We start from the raw sequence: 21308 nt of genomic DNA, 5'->3' as shown, positions 1-21308 counted from the left end.
AAAATTATTTTAGGGTTGAATCCTTTGTAGTTAGTCCTGGTGGACCCTGAGCATGTGACAGGCCTGAGGCCACAAGGAGAGGATGTGGTGGGGACGGAGGGAGATACAGTTGGAACGTGGACAACTCACTGTGCGGCTCTCCTGGGGTGGCCCATGTGGGTCCTTTTCAGCAGCTGCCAGCTTTCCCAGGAACCTGCGTGAACACTGCGCTAGTGGTTTCTGTATTAAGAATATTCCATGTTAATTATCATTAAAATTTGTCTGTATGATTCCCATATTAGACACTCATGTTTTTGGGATTTAGCTCAAATCTCACTCATCCCCCACAACTAAGTTTGTCGTATTAAATGATCACTTACAAACCAAAATGTAGGAAAGGAATCTCACCATACGAGTCTAAGGCAAAGCTGAGCATTCCTTTTCCATGATACATAAAATGTAGTTGGGTGGGTTATTTTTTTCCCAATACTCAATTTAATTCTTGTTTACAGTTGTCAGGTCCTATCCTCTCTAATTAATTCCTTTTAAAAACTGAATTTGAAAACACTGTGCTTAGCTATGGGAGAAATTTAAGTTGCCCATGGACCATTTGGGTCCAAAAGAAGACGTTTAAAAGAAAGCACTGTGTTTTGTTGTTTTTTTTTTAAGAAAGCACTATTAAAGAGAAATGGCTAATCTTTAAAATGGACACGGAGGGTTTACTCAAAACCCAGAAAAATAGCAGCCTGACTTTGCACTTTGTCATCCTTAGAGGACACGTTTGGAGCAGCTGGGAACAGAGATCACACACTTCATCTGAAAGGGGGAAAGGGCCCTAGAATACTCAAAACAAAGAACACCTTTAAACTATAGACCTTATTATCTCAGCTGCCTACTTGGCCCAGACCCCAATCTAAGAGACAGCCTTGCACCAGGGCGGCCTCTCAGGTTGGACTGACTGACCGGTTTCCTCAGCACACCTAGGTGAGACCACAGCCAAGAAGAAATGACCAAAAGTGTTACATGCTCCTCATGGGCTAAATCCAAATGCAGTGAAACAAGCAGCCCCAAGAAGCATGCAGGAGTGTCTGTGGAAAATGGGCAGTGGGCACTGGAGGAGTTTTCATAAGAGCGTGCACCGTGCGGGTGACACACAGGGTGCAGCACAGACAGGTGCTAGGACACCTGAGACAAATCGGTTGCCTACCTTGGCGTCAAAATCCAACCTGCAAAACTTCACTACCTAGTAATGGGGTTGCAGCTTAGACCTCATTCTGTTTTGTTTTTGTTTTTTTATTTTTGCTTTTTCAACCTGGTAGTCTCTTTCATAAATACAATTAAGAGAATTTCATTGGCAAATAACTGTTCACGGCTGCCTTCCTTTGCCTCCCGCTTCCCACTCTCTAGCCTCCACCCCCTTGTTTGTCATGGGGGCTCCTAAACTGGCTGGAAAGAAAGAAAATTGACCTGCTGAAAAATACTGGTTCCCTCGTTCCTACAAAATCAAATATATTTGCTGTACTCAATCTTGCTGAGGCTGCAACAAGTCACTAAGAATAATTTCAAATCACCTCAGAATACAGACAACGGTGTGTTCTCTAGGTACATGGCCAAGAGTTTCTGATACAGCTTTGCTCAACGTTTTTAGTAAAACTGCACTGATATCAAAATTAAGAATTATTCAAGATCACACTGGCAGAAACCAACCTTGTGTTATTGAATGTAATCTTCCTAATGACTTTGGTTTACTGTGGCTAGCACATTTCTGTATTTACTATTTTCAAAAAGAAAGTGTGTTTAATCTCCTATCACAAGGTAATTTTTAAAAACATTGCAAAAATCGCACATGATTATTTAACTACTCTCTTCCAAAGTATAGATGTAACTCGTTTTATGCATTCACTATGTTCCTGAAAATTTGTATGAAAATTTCAGTTTTTAAAAAGTGAGTTAAAATTGTAATTTCAGAGGTGCTTTGTCACCATGTCCTATTTATGTTCCACTTGGAATAAGAACTAATATTTTACTAACTTTTTATTTCACCCAGCCCACCATATAAATGTTCTGATAAGAAAATATTCTAGAAGAGCCCTAGGGTATAAAAGAATTTTCTTGCTATAAATACTTACCCTAAATATTTCTCTTTTTTAAAGAGTTCACAATCTTGTTCAAGTGGTACGCTCACCCCGTCTATACGGTTTGGCCCTGAACATGACACGCTGACGTGTGTGTAGCTGTTCATCCTTCCGTGCAACAGCATGCCTCACACACACAGCCTGAAGTGTCCCTGTCTCCCCTGGGTGGCTGAGGTGGCAGTTGTGGCTGCCCCCGGGGAGCACTGTGGCTGTGACCCACACCCACAGGAGAAACCCCATTCCTGCAAACACTGGTCCTTTCTCTAGCACACACACTGGGCCCCTTGGGACAAGAGAGTTTTAACAAAGGGCAATTCCAGGGGTAGGGGTATTTAAATCTCCACACTCCTCCATGAAGGTGATCACACACACACACACACACACACACACACACACACACACACACACACACACACACACACACACACACACACACACACACACACACACACACACACACACACACACACACACACACACACACACACACACACCCCAAGTAATTTGTAGGCTTTCTGAATGCAAACCAAGAGGGGGTGAACCTGCATGAAGGCGGCAGCAAGGTCTTGGGGGATGAACGTGGCTTGCATCTCAGCTTGACCACTGGTTCCCTAGGTCACATTCCCTCTGGCCTTGGATAGAGTCACAGCAATACGTGACACCTGTCCTCACAGGCCTGTGAGATAGGTGTGTGGAACCAGTTAGTTGACTGCCGTCGTGGTTTTCAATCCTACAATCAAGTGGTCCAGAGGCAGCATACAAAGGACTAATTCTGTGGGCAGGTTAAGTGGCACAATAAGGGTTAGTCCCCTTCCTGTGCATGTGCCACGTTCTCTCCCCTTTCTACTTGACAACGCTTCCAAGTCAGATTTCCACCAGTCATTCCAAAAGCTGTAAGAAGATGTTTTCCAAAGGGTGGGAGGGAGGTGGGAAGTGAGAGGGACCACAATGAGATCCCATGAGGCCAAGCAAGACATAAACGCTGCACTCAAACGTGCCCCCTGGTGACAAGGAGCACTGGCTTTCTCACCCTGACTCCCGGGAAGTAGGGAGGTCGGGGAAGGATAGTACTGAGGGGCCATATGAGGGATCACACAGCAGAAAGCCGATGAAGCCCGCCCCCTCCTGATGGGGCTCACGATTTGTGCTGGAGTTCACGCTTCGGCCTCTGACCTCTGCAGCCTGACCACACCTCAGGGCTTGGCATCACTGAGCCTGGGGGTTCTGGGAGCCCTCTTTGCTCTCACTTTCCTCCACCAGGCTGCACTCGGACCCTGTGACCGAGGACTGGCTGCCGCGAAGTGTGTGGGCATTCAGCATCTCCAGCAGCAGGTCGTAGACGGGGACCACATTTTTGCACTTCATGTTGAGCAGGTGTTCCATGCCCTTGTTACTAGGGGGACAAAAAGGTGCTGAGATTCCTTCCTGAAGCAGCCAAGGGAAGTCTGACATCTTCCCCGACAGAGCCGGTCCTCCACCCCAACCCCTGCGCTTCTTCCAGCCCTTTGCTAGCTATGGTTCTTGCATCTGTCTCCTCCAATGATCTACACGTAAGGACAAGTACAATGTCCTATGGGCCTTGGTGTCCCACCACCCACCCACAATGGCCTGATAGCACCGGCACATAGTGCAATGCGGTCTCGCTGTTCACCATAGTTATGTCTACACAGTCTTCGCAAACACTGAACCATTGCTACTGGGAGAAATACAGGGTTAGGTTCTGAGAGGTCCTGGTCCCAACATTTTCACCAGCCATTAATACATAACCTTGTTTCTTCTGAGTTATTGTTATAAAGACACTTTATTTAACACATACAGTCCATTCACTAACATTTAACTCACGGCCTACAGCACTAAAATTCATGCCTGAACAAAGTGTATCTAACACGTATATTTTTTCTGTAGGGACATCACAGGTTTCTTGCACTTAGGAACACTAGAGAGCACTTCAGCACTATGCTTGGGGTCATTTTTAGACAGTGAATCCCCAACAAAGTACAAGAATGGCAAAATGAGGCACTACATAGACCACGTAATGGACCCTTGTTTACAGTATGAGAGCAGAAACGAGAAGGCAGAGCAGCACTTCGTGTGACCCCTGCTGGTAACGTAAGTATGGGTAACAAACTTTTTGCCATGCTGCACGTGTCCTCGAATGACCTCAAAAGTGCCATGAGTATTGATTTGGGGGTTACAAATAAATTTTAGCAAGCAGGCAAATTCACAAATAGGAAATCTGTGATTAATGAGGATGGACTGTTTCTGCTCTGCAAATGGTCATGTACTGAGTAATCATTAAAGAGGAAACAGAGGCGAAGGTCATTTCCATTTCCTCCCCCTCGGTAAAATTCTTGAGGTGTGTGTTGTCCTTTCTCACCACCCCTAGACTTCCCTCCTCGTCGAGGGAGCACCTACCTTCCATCCTCATGTCCCCTCTTCCAGCCCCATGGCAGGGCTACCCTCCTCCTGGGTGACAGCAAGCACTGAGCCGCATGGTACCAGCATGAAACCATCATCACACACCATCCCCCTCCACGAGTGCACACAATTTCCATATCCTGAATACACTCTACCCACGCCCTGCTGTCCCAAACCTACTGGGCTCACTAGTTCTCTTAGGTCTCACTCTTAACAACCTGATGCTATCGTAAGAAAAGAACAGCTCTTAGGGAAGCCTTTGTGTACCTCCCCAAATCACCAGCCTCAGAGCTGATCTAGAGGAGCTGGGTTTAACCTCTTCAGGAAAAGACCTCAGGACCCCAGCCCTGGGCAGTGCAGAAAGAGGTGGCAGTTCACTCTAGGAGAGGAACTAACTGTCCCTCTCAGAGCTCCATAAACAAGCTAAGAGCCCCACCAACTGAAAAACAGATGAGCCACACAGGACACCATAAAAAGCTCCTATGAGGACCATGCCACAGTCAGTGCTCGCTGTGGCCGGTCTTTGGTTACAGGTGTGTGCACTGATGATGCACCCCCTTCCCTTTCAGGGGTTCATTTTCCCTTAAAGGTGGCAATTCTGCCTTATCCATCTCAAAGTTGCAAAACCCTTTTTCCAAAGCTCCTCACCCTCCTCTGGGCATGTGCACAGCCCCCTCCCACCACGCACCCCGTGGAGCGGCCCCCGCAGGGATTGTACCTGGCGTGCCTGACGTGAGAAAGGAGCATCAGCAGGTTAGCCAGGCGGACGGACTGCTGCTGGGAGGGGATGCCGCTCTTGGCGATCACCCAGACCAGAGCATCGGTCACAGCGTTCAGTAGATGAGCCAGTTTCCGGCTGCTGTCAGCCTCCTGGGGTGCCTCAGCTGAAGGGTACACACCTGGACAAAGCATAAAAAAGCCGCGAGTCACTGCCCTGAGAGGAGAAAACGGAAGTCGTGTGCTCAGCCATTAGGCATGCATATGTTCTCCAGAAAGGAGGCCAAAGTGATCTGGGTTGCTCTGACATCTGCATGTCTGGTGAAACCTTAAAAGCATGGCTTCACCTGTGCATGGTGTCCTTGTCCCCCAAGAGCCAGCCCTGTCACTGAGCTGGAAGGGAAAGCCTTCCAGCTGAATGCCGGATGAATGCAGGCAGACTCAACGGCCTCTCAGAGGGCCCCCTGGCCCCAAAGTGTGGCCTTGCCAAGCAGGAAATGTATCTAGTTGCCTCAAACCATGACATGGTGTGTCTCAGCTGCAGCAACAAATACCCACATGGAGATGATCAGAAAGTGAGATTAACGCAACTCCTAGTCCCTAAGAGGGCCCCTCATCTACGGGGAGTTTAATAAACATAAACTAATCACCACCGCTATGCCGCCTCCCCCCACCCGTGTGCCACGCGCAGACGGCCACGGCAGGGCCACTGCCACCTCTGTCCAGGCCCTCAGCATCTCACTTCAGGTGATGCCTTGCTGGAGCAGGAAGACCACCAATTTGGAATCAGACAGACCTACTCTATATCCTCCATCTCTCGCTCTCTGACCCCTGGCCAGTCACGCAGCTCCTCCAGCCTCAGCTCCTCACTGAGCAAAGCTTACAGGCACATGTCTACCTCCCCACGAGGTAGGTCGCTTCCCCCTTCCTGCCTGGCCCAGTGTCTAATTCCCCTCTGACTCTCAGGACTGAGATACTTGGCCTCCCAAAGGTTGCAGAACAACCGCTCAGGTAAATCTTGCCCTACTACCCCCTCGCCTACCAACCCCGACTCCTTGATTCCTGGCAGCAGGGAATTAATTAGCTTCCCTTCCAGGCTTTCGATTTCAAAGAATAAATAGCAAATACGTGAAGTCAACGGGGGAGCTGCCAACTTTTGACTGTAATGAGAACAAAGGATGGCTGGCACTCTATCATCCACAGAATTGGTTTTGGCAGTTTCTGTTCTCTACTTTTATTGGCATTTCCAGTTCAATTAATGCAACTCAGTTCAACTCAGTTAAGGCAAGGGACATACTGAACCACAACCAAGCCAGTGCAGCGCTTCGCCACATCCCTAGGGGCATGGCCCTCCATGATGTCTGATGATGCAGATTTAAAATATTCGTCTTTGGCCCAGAAGCTGCTGCTCTAACCCATCTGCTCACCTGTTCCTCACAGGGACTCTTCCAGGCTCCCTGGCGTGCTGGGGTCAAGCCTCCCATTGACCCCCATGGCAAATGACCTGCCCTCTCACTGCCCCCACCTTCCACTCAACATGCCCTTGAGTGTCCAAAATGAAAAATGCAGATCATGTGCTGCCCTTAAATGAATTCCCAGCTCCTGGGGTAGAGTCCAAACCACTTGGTGCAGTTAACAGTGTACCAGGGCTCTCTCTGCTCTCTGCATCCTCAGTTCCCCGCACACCTCACCCTGAACACTGCTTTCAATTCCTTTAACAGGTGATGCCCTGAGCATACTGAGCTTTCTGCTTAGGAATGCTCTTCCTTCCCTCCCCTCCTCCACCCCATCTCCTCCTCTTCTCCACATCCCCTCCTCTTGCTTATCTACATCCATTCCTCCTTTAGATTCCAGCCTGGTTATGAACTTCCTTGTGGAAGCTTCCCTGACTTCCCTCTGGTTTGGGCTCTCCTCTGAAGCTCCAAAGGTGCCCTGTGCTTCCCCAGCAGAGGGCAGCACGTTGTCCTACACGCTGGATGTCCTCATACACACGCTCTGACCCTCAGTGAGACTGGACCTAAGTACTGTGCAGGCACAGACCCTATTTGTTTGCCTTTATACACCCGTCACCTATTACAATGACTGGCATGGGGTAAGCACGCATAAATGGAAGAATTAGACTGAATTTACATAGGTTCAAATTTTTAGCCAAGCACACCATTATAAATTGAAATGATAAATATGCATGTTGATGCATATTTTAGGTACATACATAGAAAATTATAAATCAAATGAAAGCTTAGAGAAAATTATTTGAAGCTTATTTTCCCTTAAAATTGACCCTGGCTGCATTAACAAGTACTTTCTTTAACTACCCTTTAGTCTATTCTGCTACATGAAATGTGCTCCATGTATTTCTACTGCCATAAAGAAATCTTACATTTTTGGATTCTAAAAGGAGTCAAAATTACGTACCTGTACATATGTCAGTCTAAAGTGACAAAAAGTGAAAATATAAAAATATTTGGCTAGTATACAAATGTTCACAGCAATATTACTCATAATAGCCCAAAAGTGGAAACAACCTAAATGTCCACCAACTGATGAATGGATAAACAAAATGTATATCCATACAATGGAAGATTACTGAGCCATAAAAAGGAATGAAGCAAGGCAGAAATAGAGACACAGATGTAGAGAACAAACGTATGGACACCAAGGAGGGAAAGGTGGGGGGGATGAACTGGGAGATTGGGATTGACATATATACACTAATATGTATAAAATAGATAACTAATGAGAACCTGCTACATAGCACAGGGAACTCCACTTCGCTGTACAGTAGAAACTAACACAACATTGTAAAACAAATATACCCCAATAAAAATTTTAAAAAAAGCGCAGAATGCCAAAAAAAAAAGGAATGAAGTACTGATACATGCTACAACTTGGATGAAACATCATGCTAAGTGAAAGAAGCCAGCCACAAAGGTCTACATTTTTATGATTCCATTTATGAGCTGTCCAAAATGGGCAAATCGATACAGACAGAAAGCAGATTAGTGGTTGCCCAGGACTATAGGTGGGACAGAGATTGGAGAGTGACAGCTAGACTGGGGAGTACAGGATTTCTTTTAGGGTGATGAAAAATGTCCTAAAATTGGTTTTGATGATGGCTGCACAAGTGTATGGATATACTAAAAACCACTGAATTGTACACTTTAAATGGGTGAACTGAATGGCATATGAATATCACAATAAAGCTGTAATTTTAAAAAGTAATAAAGTGAATCTTCAGAACCAAAATTGCAGTAACACAAAAGCTCCTCAGTACCTCCTTACGTCTGACCAAGGCTCCCCTCAGATAACCTGTGTTGGCTATTGGGTCACCTTCTTCATAAACGAGCGGTCACTGCCAAGGGTGAGCCCTGGATCTTCTACAGGCTGTGGGGTCAGCACAGCTCCATACAGGGCTCAGGGTCCACCACTGATGAGGGGTTTGGGGATAGGGGTCACTGTGATTCTGTAAAGGCACGTGCTGTATCAATTTTACATATGGGGAAAGATTTTACGTACAAAAAGATTAACCTATATAGAATCATCCGGGGAAGGAACTGGGCTGTAGAATGCCCATTTGGCTGCCTGCCTCTCTTTTAAGTCAGCAGTGCTGTGCCTGCACTTTGGGCATTCACATACCCTCTTGCTCATCAGACACGTAGGTACAGGGTAATCGCTAAGTGGCAGGCCCCAGGAGGGGCAAGATACAAGACACAAAGCCCCCAGGATGCTCACTGCCCAGACACACAGGAAACGGTAAGGATTAACTCCTTCCAGCCCCCAAGAGTTAAGAACATCAGATTTTCTTTTAGAACCAAATTAAATGACTTTTCCCAAAACTAAAGAAATACAGTAAAAATGTCAAGATCTTGGCACACCATCACACACATACCAAAGAAAGTAAAATAAAATCAAGGACACAATTTCCTTTCCTCTTTATCGCCTGGGAACAGCTGTGTCCTCCTTTCACCAGCCCACCTGATGACATTCTGAGCAGCACATGGGGAGAGATGGGCAACCCCCCAACATCTGCCACGTCCTAAGGGTTCAAAGGATGAAGATATAAGCTCGTCTCAACTGAAAGCAAATAAATCAGAAGAGATAAAGTGTTTAATAAAAATTCCAGAATACTAACCAAAGGGAAAATGTTCTGGCTTTTGGGAGGTGTATGTGGGGTTTCGTTTGCCTGTTTGCTTTGAGGAAAGAACCTCTAGCTATGACCATCCCCTTTATCACCACCTCCTAACCCAGCACCATAAGAACAGACTGATGTTGGAAAGGTGTTGGTGACATGGACCCAGGAGGCTGATGCCTGCAATGCTTTGCCCCCATGTTCTCCATCAACAGGAAAGCACCCATCTGGCCTCTTCAGCATCCTTCTGTGTGTCCTTTTGTATCTTGGCCTTCTCCACCCACCCACGTCATGGGAACCCTCCCCATAAACTCAGAGTGAACCAGGGCTTGAGTTGATATCTCTTAATAATTTTCTTCATGTAAAATAGGCTTACCTGGTTCTAACTATTTCTTTCATTTAATGAAAAGTTTCATCCATATGAAAACTTTGTAATGAAAAGTCACAAAAGTTTGCAAAGCCCTAAAATTATTTGGATGCATAGATCTTATTCCTAATTTTAAATATTTTAAAAGACTAATTATTTGCAGATTGATTCCACTCTGTTGCCTAGATTCAGTAGCCTCTAATTCTATCCAAGGGAGGACTTCCCTAGTCTCCAGGTTTCTGGGTGACAAGATGGCTGGTCTCAGGACTCTTAATTTGGATACGCTGTTACATTAAGTATAACACTCACATAACACCCTAGAGTTTCTAAAACACTTTAACAAATATTGTAATAGGTTGTGTTAAATGCAACATTTTCTGTTGTCTCTGAGTTTCAGGAGCCATATCAAAGACTGGGTATATATAATAGAGTAATACCAGGCACCCTCACATCTTACCTATGCACCGCGGAAGAGGATTTGCTGAGAGGGGAGTTCGGATGGTGCTGCCCTCACCCCATCTCTCCCCAACAGAGAGGAACATGCTCTTCTAGGCCTGGTAAGGATCAGAGCCCTCATTAACTATAAGAGTGTATATCCCTATTCTGGACCAAAAGCATTGTATCTAGTTCATTACTGCTAAGATTTTTATTAGGATCAAGTTGAATTTACAGACTATCTGTGGGGAAGATTGACATCTTAACATACTGAATCTTTTAACCCATTAACATCTCTCTCCATTTATTTAAGATTTCTTATTTCTGTCAGCAATGTTTTGCAGTTTTCAGTGTGTGGTCTCACATGTTTTGTCAAATTTAACCTAAGGTTTCACAATTTTTTTTTTTTTTTTGCTGTATGCGGGCCTCTCACTGCTGTGGCCTCTCCCATTGCGGAGCACAGGCTCCGGACGCGCAGGCTCAGCGGCCATGCCTCATGGGCCCAGCCGCTCCGCGGCATGTGGGATCTTCCCGGACCGGGGCACCAACCCGCGTCCCCTGCATCGGCAGGCAGACTCTCAACCACTGCGCCACCAGGGAAGCCCAAGGTTTCACAATTTTTGATGCTATTGTAAATAGTATTGATTTTTTATTTCAATTACCAATTATTCATTCCTACCACATAGAAATAAAATTATTTTTTATATATTTCCCTTATATCCCACAATCTGGGTAAACTCACTTTTTTGTAGACTCTGAGTTTTCTACACAGATTATCACATTTTTCAAATAAAAAGTTTTACTTCTACCTTTATAATCTGGATGGATGTCTTTTATTCTCTTTTCTTGACTTATGACACTAAAACTTCCAGTAAAACATTGAATAAAATTCATGAGTGGACATACTTGTCTTATTCCTGATAACAAGCAAGTATACCATTAGCTGTAGATTATTCATTAATGCCCCTGACTAGGTTAAGGAAGTTTCCTTCCGTTACTAGTTTGTTGAGAGATTCTAGAAGGAATGGGCATTCGATTTTGTCAAATGCTTTTTCTGCACATATTGGAATAATCATATGGTTTTTCATTATTATTCTGTTAATATGGTAAATTATGTTGATTTTCTTTTTTTAATGAATATGACATGGTTTTATTTTTCTCATTTATTTATTGAATTAAAAAAATATATTGAATAAATATTGCATCGGGTCTTAGTTGCAGCACGTGGAATCTTTCATTGCGGCACGCAGGCTTCTCTCTAGTTGTGGCGCACAGGCTCCAGAGCACAGGGGCTCTGTAGTTTGTGGCGCACCGGCTAGTTGAGGTGTGCAAGCCCAGTAGTTGTAGCGCTTGGGCTTAGTTGCCCTGTGGCATGTGGGATCTTAGTTCACCGACCAGGGATCGAACCCGCGTCCGCTGCACTGGAAGGCAGATTCTTTACCACTGGCCCACCAGGGAAGTCCCTGTTGATTGATTTTCAAAAGTTAAAGAACCTTGTATTCCTGGGAAAATCACACTTGTTCACAATATATTATTGGATTCTATTTCTAAAAAACAAATTTGAGAATTTTTGCATCTGTATACATGAGAGATACTGGTCTGCTGTCTTCTTTTCTTCCAATATGTTGGTCTGGGTTTCCTATCAGAGTAATGAGTTGGAAAGTATTGCCAACTCCTCAGTTTTCTGCAATAATATGTATAAGCTTGGTATTACTTATTCCTTAAATGTTTGGTAGAATTCTTGCAGAAAAGCCATCTGGGCCTGAAGTTTTCTTTGTGGGAAAGTTTGTAACTACAAATTCAATGTCTTTGATAGATATATAGCTGTTCAGAATTTTTAAGTTTCTTTTTGATTGAGTTTCAGTAATTTGTATCTTTCAAAGAATCTGTCCATTTCATCTAATATTCAAGTGAATTGGCATAAAGTTATTTATAATATTACCTTATTATTCTTTTTAATATCTGCAGAAAAATAAAGTCACCTATCCCACTACTGATACTGGTAACCTGTATCTTCTTTCCTTTTTTCTGATCAGTCTGGCCAGAGGCTCATCAATTTCATTGATCTCAAATAATCAGCTTTTGACTTTCTTGCTTTTCATCTACTATTTTCTTTTTTTCTGTTCCATTGTTTTCCACTCTATCCTTTATTCTTTCTTTTCCTCTGCTTATTTGGGGTTTCATTTTCTCTTCTTTTCCTAAGTTTCCTTAAGGTTGAAAGCTGAGGTCCTTAATTTCAGACCTGGCTTTTTTAATTGAAATATACTTGGCATACAATTCTAAGTCAGTTTCGGGTGTACTACATAGTGATTTGACATTTGCATACATTATGAAATGATCACCACAATAAGTCGAGTAACCATCTGTCTCCACACAAAGGTATTACAATATTTTTGACCATATTCCTAACGTTATATATTACATCTCCATGGCTTATTTTATAACTGGAGTGTGTATCTCTTTTTTTTTTTTAATTTTTATTTATTTATTTTTGGCTGCATTGGGTCTTCATCATTGCGTGAGGGCTTTTCTCTAGTTGTGGTGCGCGGGCTTCTCATTGCGGTGGCTTCTCTTGTTGCGGAGCACAGGCTCTAGGAGCATGGGTTTCAGTAGTTGTGGCATGCAGGCTCAGTAGTTGTGGCTCATGGGCTCCAGAGCACAGGCTCAGTAGTTGTGACGCACGGGCTTCTCATTGCAGTGGCTTCTCTTGTTGCGGAGCACGGGCTCTAGGAGCGTGGGCTTCAGTAGTTGTGGCATGTGGGCTCAGTAGTTGTGGCTCACGGGCTCTAGAGCGCAGGCTCAGTAGTTGTGGTGCACAGGCTTAGTTACTCCGTGGCATGTGGGATCTTCCCAGACCAGGGCTTGAACCCGTGTCCCCTGCATTGGCAGGCAGACTCTTAACCACTGCGCCACCAGGGAAGCCCTGGAGTTTGTATCTCTTAATTCCCTTCAGTTACTTCATGCGCTCTCTCTCCCCTCCAGCAACCATCTGTTTGTTCTCTGTAGTTTGTTCTCTGTATTCATTAGTCTATTTTTGTTTTGTCTGTTTTGTTTTTTAAATTCCACAAATAAGAAAGATCATACAGTATTTGCCTTTCTCTGACTCACTTCACATAATACTCTTTAGATCCTTCCATGTTGTTGTAAATGGCAGGATTTCACTTTTTTTAATAGCTGAGTAATATTCCATTGTATGTGTGCATACATACATACACACACACACACATCCCACATCTTCTTTATTCACTCATCTATTGACACTTAGGTTGCTTCCATATCTTGGCTATTGTAAATAATGCTGCAGTGAACATTGGTGTACATGTAAACCAGAATACACATTCTTTTCAAGTGCACATGGAACATTCTCCAGGATAGATCACATGCTAAGCTACAAAACAAGTCTTAATAAATTTAAGAAGGTTAAAATCACATCAAGCATCTTTTCTGACTACAACAGTGTGAGACTAGAAATCAACTAGAAGAAAAAAACTGCGAAAAACACAAACACAAAGCATACTACAAAAAAAAATCAGTGGGTCACTGAAGAAATCAAAGAGGAAATAAACATATACCTGGAGACAAATGAAAATGGAAACACATGATCTGAAATCTATGGGATGCAGCAAAAGCAGTTCTAAGAGGGAAGTTTGTAGCAATACAAGCCTACCTCAAGAAAAATCTTGAGATATTCCTTTTATTGGAATATGGGCCTTGAATGCTATAAATTTCCCTCAAACTATTTTTTTAATTAATTTATTTATTTATCTTTGGCTGTGTTGGGTCTTCGTTGCTGTGCATGGGCTTTCTCTAGTTGCGGCGAGCTGGGGCCACTCTTTGTTGCGGTGCGCGGGCTTCTCATTGCAGTGGCCTCTCTTGTTGCGGAGCACGGGCTCTAGGCACACAGGCTACAGTAGTTGTGGCTTGCCGGCTCTAGAGTGCAGGCTCAGTAGTTGTGGCGCACAGGCTTAGCTGCTCCGCGGCATGTGGGATCCTCCCGGCCCAGGGCTTGAACCCAAGTCCCCTGCACTGGCAGGTGGATTCCCAACCACTGCACCACCAGGCAAGCCCTCCCTCAAGCTACTGCTTTAGCTGCAACCCCAACATTTTGCTGTGTTCTACTTTCATTTTCAGTTAGTTCAAAATGTTTTCTAATTTTAATTTTGATTATTTTTCTGGGATCCATGGATTATTTAGATATATGTTATTTGGTTTCCAAACGTTTGGAAATTCTCCAAGATCTTTCTAATATTGGTTTCTAATTTAGTTCCATTGTGTCAAAGAAAATACTTTGTACGAATTAAATTCTTTTAAATGTATTCAGACTTGTTTCATGGTCCAGGATATAGTCTATCCTGGTAAATATTCAATGAATACTTGAAAAGAATGTGTCTTCTGCTTTTTTGGGGTTGAGGGTTTTTAATATGCCAATTAGGTAAAGTTGGCTGGCAGTGTTATTCAAGTCTTCTCTATATTTACTGATTTTCTGTCTACTTATTCTATCAATTATTGAGAGAGGGGTATTAAAATATCCCACTATAATAAGGGATTTGTCCATTTCTCCCTGCAGTTTTATCAGATTTTACTTCATAAGGTTTGAGGTTCTCTTATTTGGTGCATAAATGTTTAGGATTGTTATGTCTTCTTGACAAATTGACTCATTTATCATTATGAAATTACCTTCTTTATTCCTAGATATATTCTTTGCTCTAAAATTTACTTTTTCTGATATTAATGTAGCCACTCCAGCTTAATGCTCTGTTCATTTTTTAAACCTTTTTTCTTTCTATTCTTTTCTGATAGTTTCTATTGCTCTTGCTTAACAGGCACTATTGTTTCTTCTGCTATGCCTAATCAGACGTAAATCCATCAAAACATAGTTTTCACATTTAGAAATTTAATTTGTGTGAGTTTCATATTTTCCATGTCTCTCCTTAACCTGTTCATGCTTTCCTCTACTCCTTGGACATATGGAATATAGTTACAGTAACTGTTTTAATGCCCTTGTCTACTAAGTCTATCATCTGCATCACCTGGTGTCTTTTCCAATTATTGTCATTTTCCTCATAACAGGTCATATTTTCTGCTTCTTTCCATGCTTGCTAACATGTGATTGGTTTACCCTGTTAAGTGCTGGATATTCTTCCATTCCTTTAAATAGTCTTGAGCTTTATGCAGTTAAGATGCAGTTAAGTTACTTGGCAATAGTTTGATCCTTCAGACTTGTTTTTTAAGTTTCATTTGGTAGGAGCAGGGCAGCCTTTAGTCTAGGGCTTATGTTACCTCACTACTGAGGCAATACCTTTCTGAGTACTACAACCAACATCCAGTAGAGTAGAAGGTTTTTTCCCTGTGGCTGGTGAGAACGTGAACTATTCCTGGCCCTGTGTGAACTTCCAAGTGTTGTTCTGCCTGCTCCTTTCTGGTGGTTCTTTCCCTGCCCTCGGTTAGAATCATAAGCATGAAATTAATGCTCAGCTGAAGACCTGAAGGGGATCCTCTGCAGGTCTCTAAAGCCTCTCTGTCCGGCTCGTTCCTCTCCAGTTCTCTCCCCTGAAAATCCTAGCCTTCCCAAATTCACAACTCTGCTCCCTCATTTCAGGGAGACCCCTGGTGTCTACCTGGGTTACTTCTCCCTGTATTGCAACCTGGAAACTGGTTCCAGGCAGTAAACTGGTCAAATGGATCACCTTGTGTCTATTCTCTTGGGAGTCACTGTCCAATGTCCAATGTCTGTTTTACATATTCTGTAGGGTTGTTTAAATTCCAGGTGGCTAAGTGGATTCTGTCCCTGTGTTTGTTTTCAAGTTAATGCTATAAATAATCAAAAAGAAAAAAGCCTGTAACTTGAGATGCTTAAAATCTAGCATGGAAAAGACTCACCTCTCCTGACAGTGGAAATTTTCCAACAGAAACAGAACCCCATTTTCCTAACAGCAACGCAGAACAGAATAACTTCATTCTGAATGCCGTTATGACTACCAAGCCAAAAAAATTTCTTAAGAAAAGATTTCTTAAATTGGGATTTACTGTAAACAAATCCTACTCACTTACTGTCCCAAGTGGTAATTACGTCACATGCCTACCTCACCCTCTGTAATTCTCTCTACGTGGCAGTTCTGTCAGATGCTGCAGGAGGAATGCCGTAGCCTTAGGCTTTCCCATTTGCACAGATGTTTCTAGTTTCCCAACAACACAATATGATGTCCAGAGGCTAAAATGACTGTGAGGAGCCTTGCCAAACATAAGGCTTTACACTGCAAAGTGGTGTAACAAGAAGCAAGCTGCTTTCCAAGGAGCACGTTGCTGCACAGAAAAGAGTTGTAAATTATTTCTGCAAGTAAGAGAAGCCCCATAATCTGGCATTTGATGATCCTCCTGTACCACGGTGGGAATGAACTTTCCAGGGAAATCCTTCCTTTAACAAAGACAAATGACAACAAAAATCTGAGGTAACGTCTGTAGGTAAATTCAAAGAGAAGGTCAGAAAAAGTTGATTTTCTTCCACAGTTTCATATGTCCCACCTGGACATTTCCAATATGCACATCAACTTAATCACTGATGTAAGCTGGGCCCTCATATTATTTTATAGAAGGGGAATGGTAACAATAAATGTCAAGAAGGTGCCAGAAGCTCCAAAGCATTTAAGAGTCTTCTTGGCTTTCCCTACAATTTTCATTTGTCCAACAACTTACCATTTCTACTCACAAATGTCTGCTTTCTAGAACTGCGGTAGGGAGTGTACTGGGTGTGGGGGAAATGTCCTGTCAGGCAAGTAAGGCCAGATTGAGATCCAACCAGGAAGTACCCAAAGGTTGTCTTCAGGGTCTCTGAGTCTCACATGACCTTCAAATTCCTTCTTCATTCCCTCTCTCCTCTCCTTTAAGACCTAACTTCCTCCCCCCACGCCCACCTCCTGATCCAGCTATCTCCCGGACAGCTCTCCATGCTCTATACCAGGGTTACTCAAAGTATCATCTGTTACCAGTTCACAAAGAGAGAAGAAGATATTGAGGGTAAGCATTTGGAAACTTTTACAGTAATTGATAGGGTAATTTTAAATCAGTTGAATGTAACAACAAAATACTAGGGCTTGTATTTTGCACTTTTCTTTTTCTAGTATTTTATTTTTATTTTACAAAAGTAACTATCTACATGAAAGGATATACCATGTTCTTGTATTAGAAGAATCAATATTGCCCAAATGACTATACTACCCAAGGCAATCTATAGATTCAATGCAATCCCTATCAAATTACCAATGGCATTTTTCACAGAACTAGAAAAAAAATTCTAAAGTTTAAACGGAAACACAAAAGACCCCAAATAGACAAAGCAATCCTGAGAAAGAAAATTGGAGCTGGAGGAAATCAGACTCCCTGACTTCAGACTATACTACAAAGCTACAGTAATCGAAACAGTATGGTACTGGTACAAAAATAGAAATATAGATCTATGGAACAGGACAGAAAGCCCAGAAATAAATTCACACACCTGTGGTCAACTAATCTATGACAAAGGAGGCAAGAATATACAATGGAGAAAAGACAGCCTCTTCAATAAGTGGTGCTGGGAAAACTGGACAGCTACATGTAAAAAAATGAAATTAGAACACTCCCTAACACCATACACAAAAGTAAACTCGAAATGGATCAAAGACCTAAATGTAAGGCCAACACTATGAAACTCTTAGAGGAAAACATAAGCAGAACACTCTATGACATAAATCACAGCAATATCTTTTTTGATCCACCTCCTAGAGTAATGAAAATAGAAACAAAAATAAACATATGGACCTAATTAAACTTAAAAGCTTCCACACAGCAAAGGAAACCATAAACAAACAAAAAGACAACCCTCAGAATGGGAGAAAATATGTGCAAGCAACTGACTAGGGATTAATCTCCAAAATATACAAACAGCTCATGCAGCTCTATGTCAAAAAAACCAACAACCCAATCCAAAAATGGGCAGAAGATCTAAATAGATATTTCTCCAAAGAAGACATACAGATGGCCAAAAAGCACATGAAAAGATGCTCAACATCACTAATTATTAGAAAAATGCAAATCAAAATTACAATGAGGTATCATCTCACACCGGTCAGAATGGCCATCATCGAAAAGTCTACAAACAATAAATATTGGAGAGGGTGTGGAGAAAAGGAAACCCTCCTACACTGTTGGTGTGAATGTAAATTGGTACAACATTATGGAGAACAGTATGGAGGTTCCTTAAAAAACTAAAAATAGAACTACCATATGATCCACCACTCTTGGGCATATATCTGGAGAAAACCATAATTTGAAAAGATACATGCACCCCAATGTTCATAGCAGCTCTATTTACAAAAGCCAAGACATGGAAGCAACCTAAATGTCCATCTACAGATGAATGGATAAAGATGTGGTATATATATACAATGGAATATTACTCAGCCATAAAAGAGTGAAAAATGCCATTTGCAGCAACATGGATGGACCCAGAGATTATCATGCTAAGTGAAGTAAGTCAGATGGAGAAAGACAAATATCATATGATATCGCTTACATGAGGAATCTAAAAAAATGATACAAATGAACTTATTTACAAAACAGAAATAGAGTCACAGATGTAGAAACAAACTTATGGTTACCAGGGAGGAGGGGAGGAGGGATAAATTAGGAGATTGGGATTGACATATACACACTACTATATATAAAACAGATAAATAATAAGGACCTACTGTATAGCACAGGGAACTCTACTCAATACTCTGTAATGACCTATATGGGAAAAGAATCTTAAAAAAGAGTGAATAGGGACTTCCCTGGTGATCCAGGGGTTAAGACTCCGTGCTCCCAATGCAGGGGGCCCAGGTTCGATCCCTGGTCAGGGAACTAGATCCCGCATGCCGCAACAAAGATCCCACAAGCAGCAACGAAGATCCCCCATGCCGCAACTAAGACCCAGTGCAGACAAATAAATAAATAAATATTTAAATGTTAAAAAGATAAAAAAGAGTGGATATATGTATAACTGATTCACTTTGCTGTACAGCAGAAACTAACACAACACTGTAAATCAACTATACTCTAATAAAAATAAAAATAAACTAACTATAACAATTTGGAAATTATAAAAGAAAAAGAAACCTGGTGCTTCACCATAGAGAGTTTGAGAAGCACTGCTCTATGTGTTTCCCTTTCATCAAAACCAGTGCCAATGCCCAAGAGCACCTATTAGAGAGGAAATGAATATAGGCTGGAGGGGGAGAGGTCAGCTGCTCCCACATCAGGAGACAGCCTGCGACCCATGTGGCCACAGGTTCTGCATTGCGTTTTGGCTTCAGGAACTGCTGCTTAGTCTGATTTAAACTAAAGTAGCATAATACCACCTCACAGATTTCTGCTGTTTCAAACACTATGCTCTAAAATTGGATAAAATCTAGGCAATAAAGCCCCATACATTGCCCAAATGAAGTCTGTAAGTCATCACTTGAGAATTAAAACCTGGACATACATATTATTTGAGAAAGAAAGAAAGAAAAAACAAAAAACAATAACCTAAAGGCCCAACAAGAGTAAACAGCTAAGCAAAGCAATCAATACCTGGTACAGCAGCTGGATTGAATACCATCAGGTAGACAGCAAACTGAACAGGATGAAAACTACACAGAAACTTAGAAATGTGTGCAAAATAATATGTCTCTATTAATTGTAGCAATGTTTATAATGGTAAAAAAAAATAGAAAACGTATATTAAACAAAGGCCCATCAATAGAGAAAAGGCTGAACGATGTAGACAATGCCCTTGCTTCAAAGACTGAGTTAGATCTCTCCTCACTGTCCTGAAGGGATTTCACAGCATTCTGAAAAGGAAAAAAGCAAGATGCAAAGAAGTATTTGTATGTAGTGTCCCAAGTTTTTTAAATGGGGGAAAAAAGGTCTGTGTATATACTGGAGGTGAGGTATTATTTTAAATGATTATTAGAGGATGGAAGAAGGTATCAAGGCTACCCTCTGGTTGTTAAGATTAGCTACTTGGTGTCTGGGTGGAAGGATCAAGAAAAAATGGGATCAAAGCAAGCCTCCTTCAAAGTTTCCATAACTTTTAATACAAGATGCTATGCTGTTTATGTAAAATTTTATATATGAGCACATGTGTACATATCTGTCTCTATCTCTCTATCAAGAGCTGTTAAAGAACAGTCACCGAAGATATGGTGGTTATCTAGGGCGGAGAGGGGGGATTCCTAGTGATTTTTATTTTCTTCTTTGTATGTTTTTCTTTTGTTTGAATGTTTACAATAACCAGGTATTATTTACATAATAAGAAAAAAACAGCAAAGCTACAACATACATACATCTTAGATGCTTTCCTCATTTCCCACCTCTAACCCATATATTTCCCTCAAGTCAGGTCCCTTCCTCCCAGGCCCCTCCACACCAACTTAGTTCTGGCTCTCATTGTTCCTAATAACCCCTGTTAGGCCCCTTGCCTCAGTCTCTCCCCTCTCCCGTCAGTCCTCCGCATGGAAGCCAGAGTGACCTTTCAAGAATGCCTATCTGGGACTTCCCTGGTGGTGCAGTGGTTGAGAGTCTGCCTGCCAATGCAGGGGACACGGGTTCGTGCCCCAGTCCGGGAAGATCCCACATGCCGCGGAGCGGCTGGGCCCGTGAGCCATGGCCGCTGAGCCTGCGCGTCCAGAGCCTGTGCTCCGCAACAGGAGAGGCCACAACAGTGAGAGGCCCGCGTACCACCAAAAAAAAAAAAAGAATGCCTATCTGTCCATGATACTTCCCTGCCTGACCCTCTTCTAGGGCTGCTCAATGCCCCAGGCAACAATTCTCAACAGGAGTTACACTCAGTAATCTTCAACACTGCATTTTACAACCTTGTCCACCTCCCCCTGCTCTTCCACAGCATGACTTGCAGCTCCTGGCTTACCCCCGTCCTTTCATTCTTCCCTGCCTCCCCCTCCCACCTGCCCATCAACTCATTCAACACCCAAACATCGTTCCCTTCTGCAACCACTTCAGCACTTCTCCTCCTGTCTTCCCAGAGTACTCAGTGCTCTGTACACACTTTGTGATAGCACTGAGATCATTCTTTTTAGCGAATTTGTTTTCTCTCTCTCTCTATGAGCCA

The 21308-nt window shown here is 42.7% G+C and overlaps 1 protein-coding gene across 1 annotated transcript in view; it reads right to left on the bottom strand.

The window, feature by feature from the left end:
* ESR2 (estrogen receptor 2) overlaps nt 1-21308 on the bottom strand; it is a 196069-nt gene that overhangs the window by 132845 nt on the left and 41916 nt on the right. Inside the window, exons 10-12 of the mRNA XM_060141624.1 lie at nt 5251-5431; nt 2657-3507; nt 200-219 (exon numbers count right to left, since the gene is read on the bottom strand). Of these exons, the coding sequence (XP_059997607.1) occupies nt 3321-3507; nt 5251-5431 (368 nt within the window). The 3' untranslated portion in view covers nt 200-219; nt 2657-3320. Of the gene's footprint in view, nt 220-2656; nt 3508-5250; nt 5432-21308 lie in introns of the transcript that reaches the window.

The sequence above is a fragment of the Lagenorhynchus albirostris genome, chromosome 1 (assembly GCF_949774975.1).
Source record: "Lagenorhynchus albirostris chromosome 1, mLagAlb1.1, whole genome shotgun sequence".
Classification (NCBI taxonomy): Eukaryota; Metazoa; Chordata; class Mammalia; order Artiodactyla; family Delphinidae; genus Lagenorhynchus; species Lagenorhynchus albirostris.
Note: the sequence above shows the minus strand (reverse complement) of the source record. Positions and strands in the feature narration are given on the sequence as shown.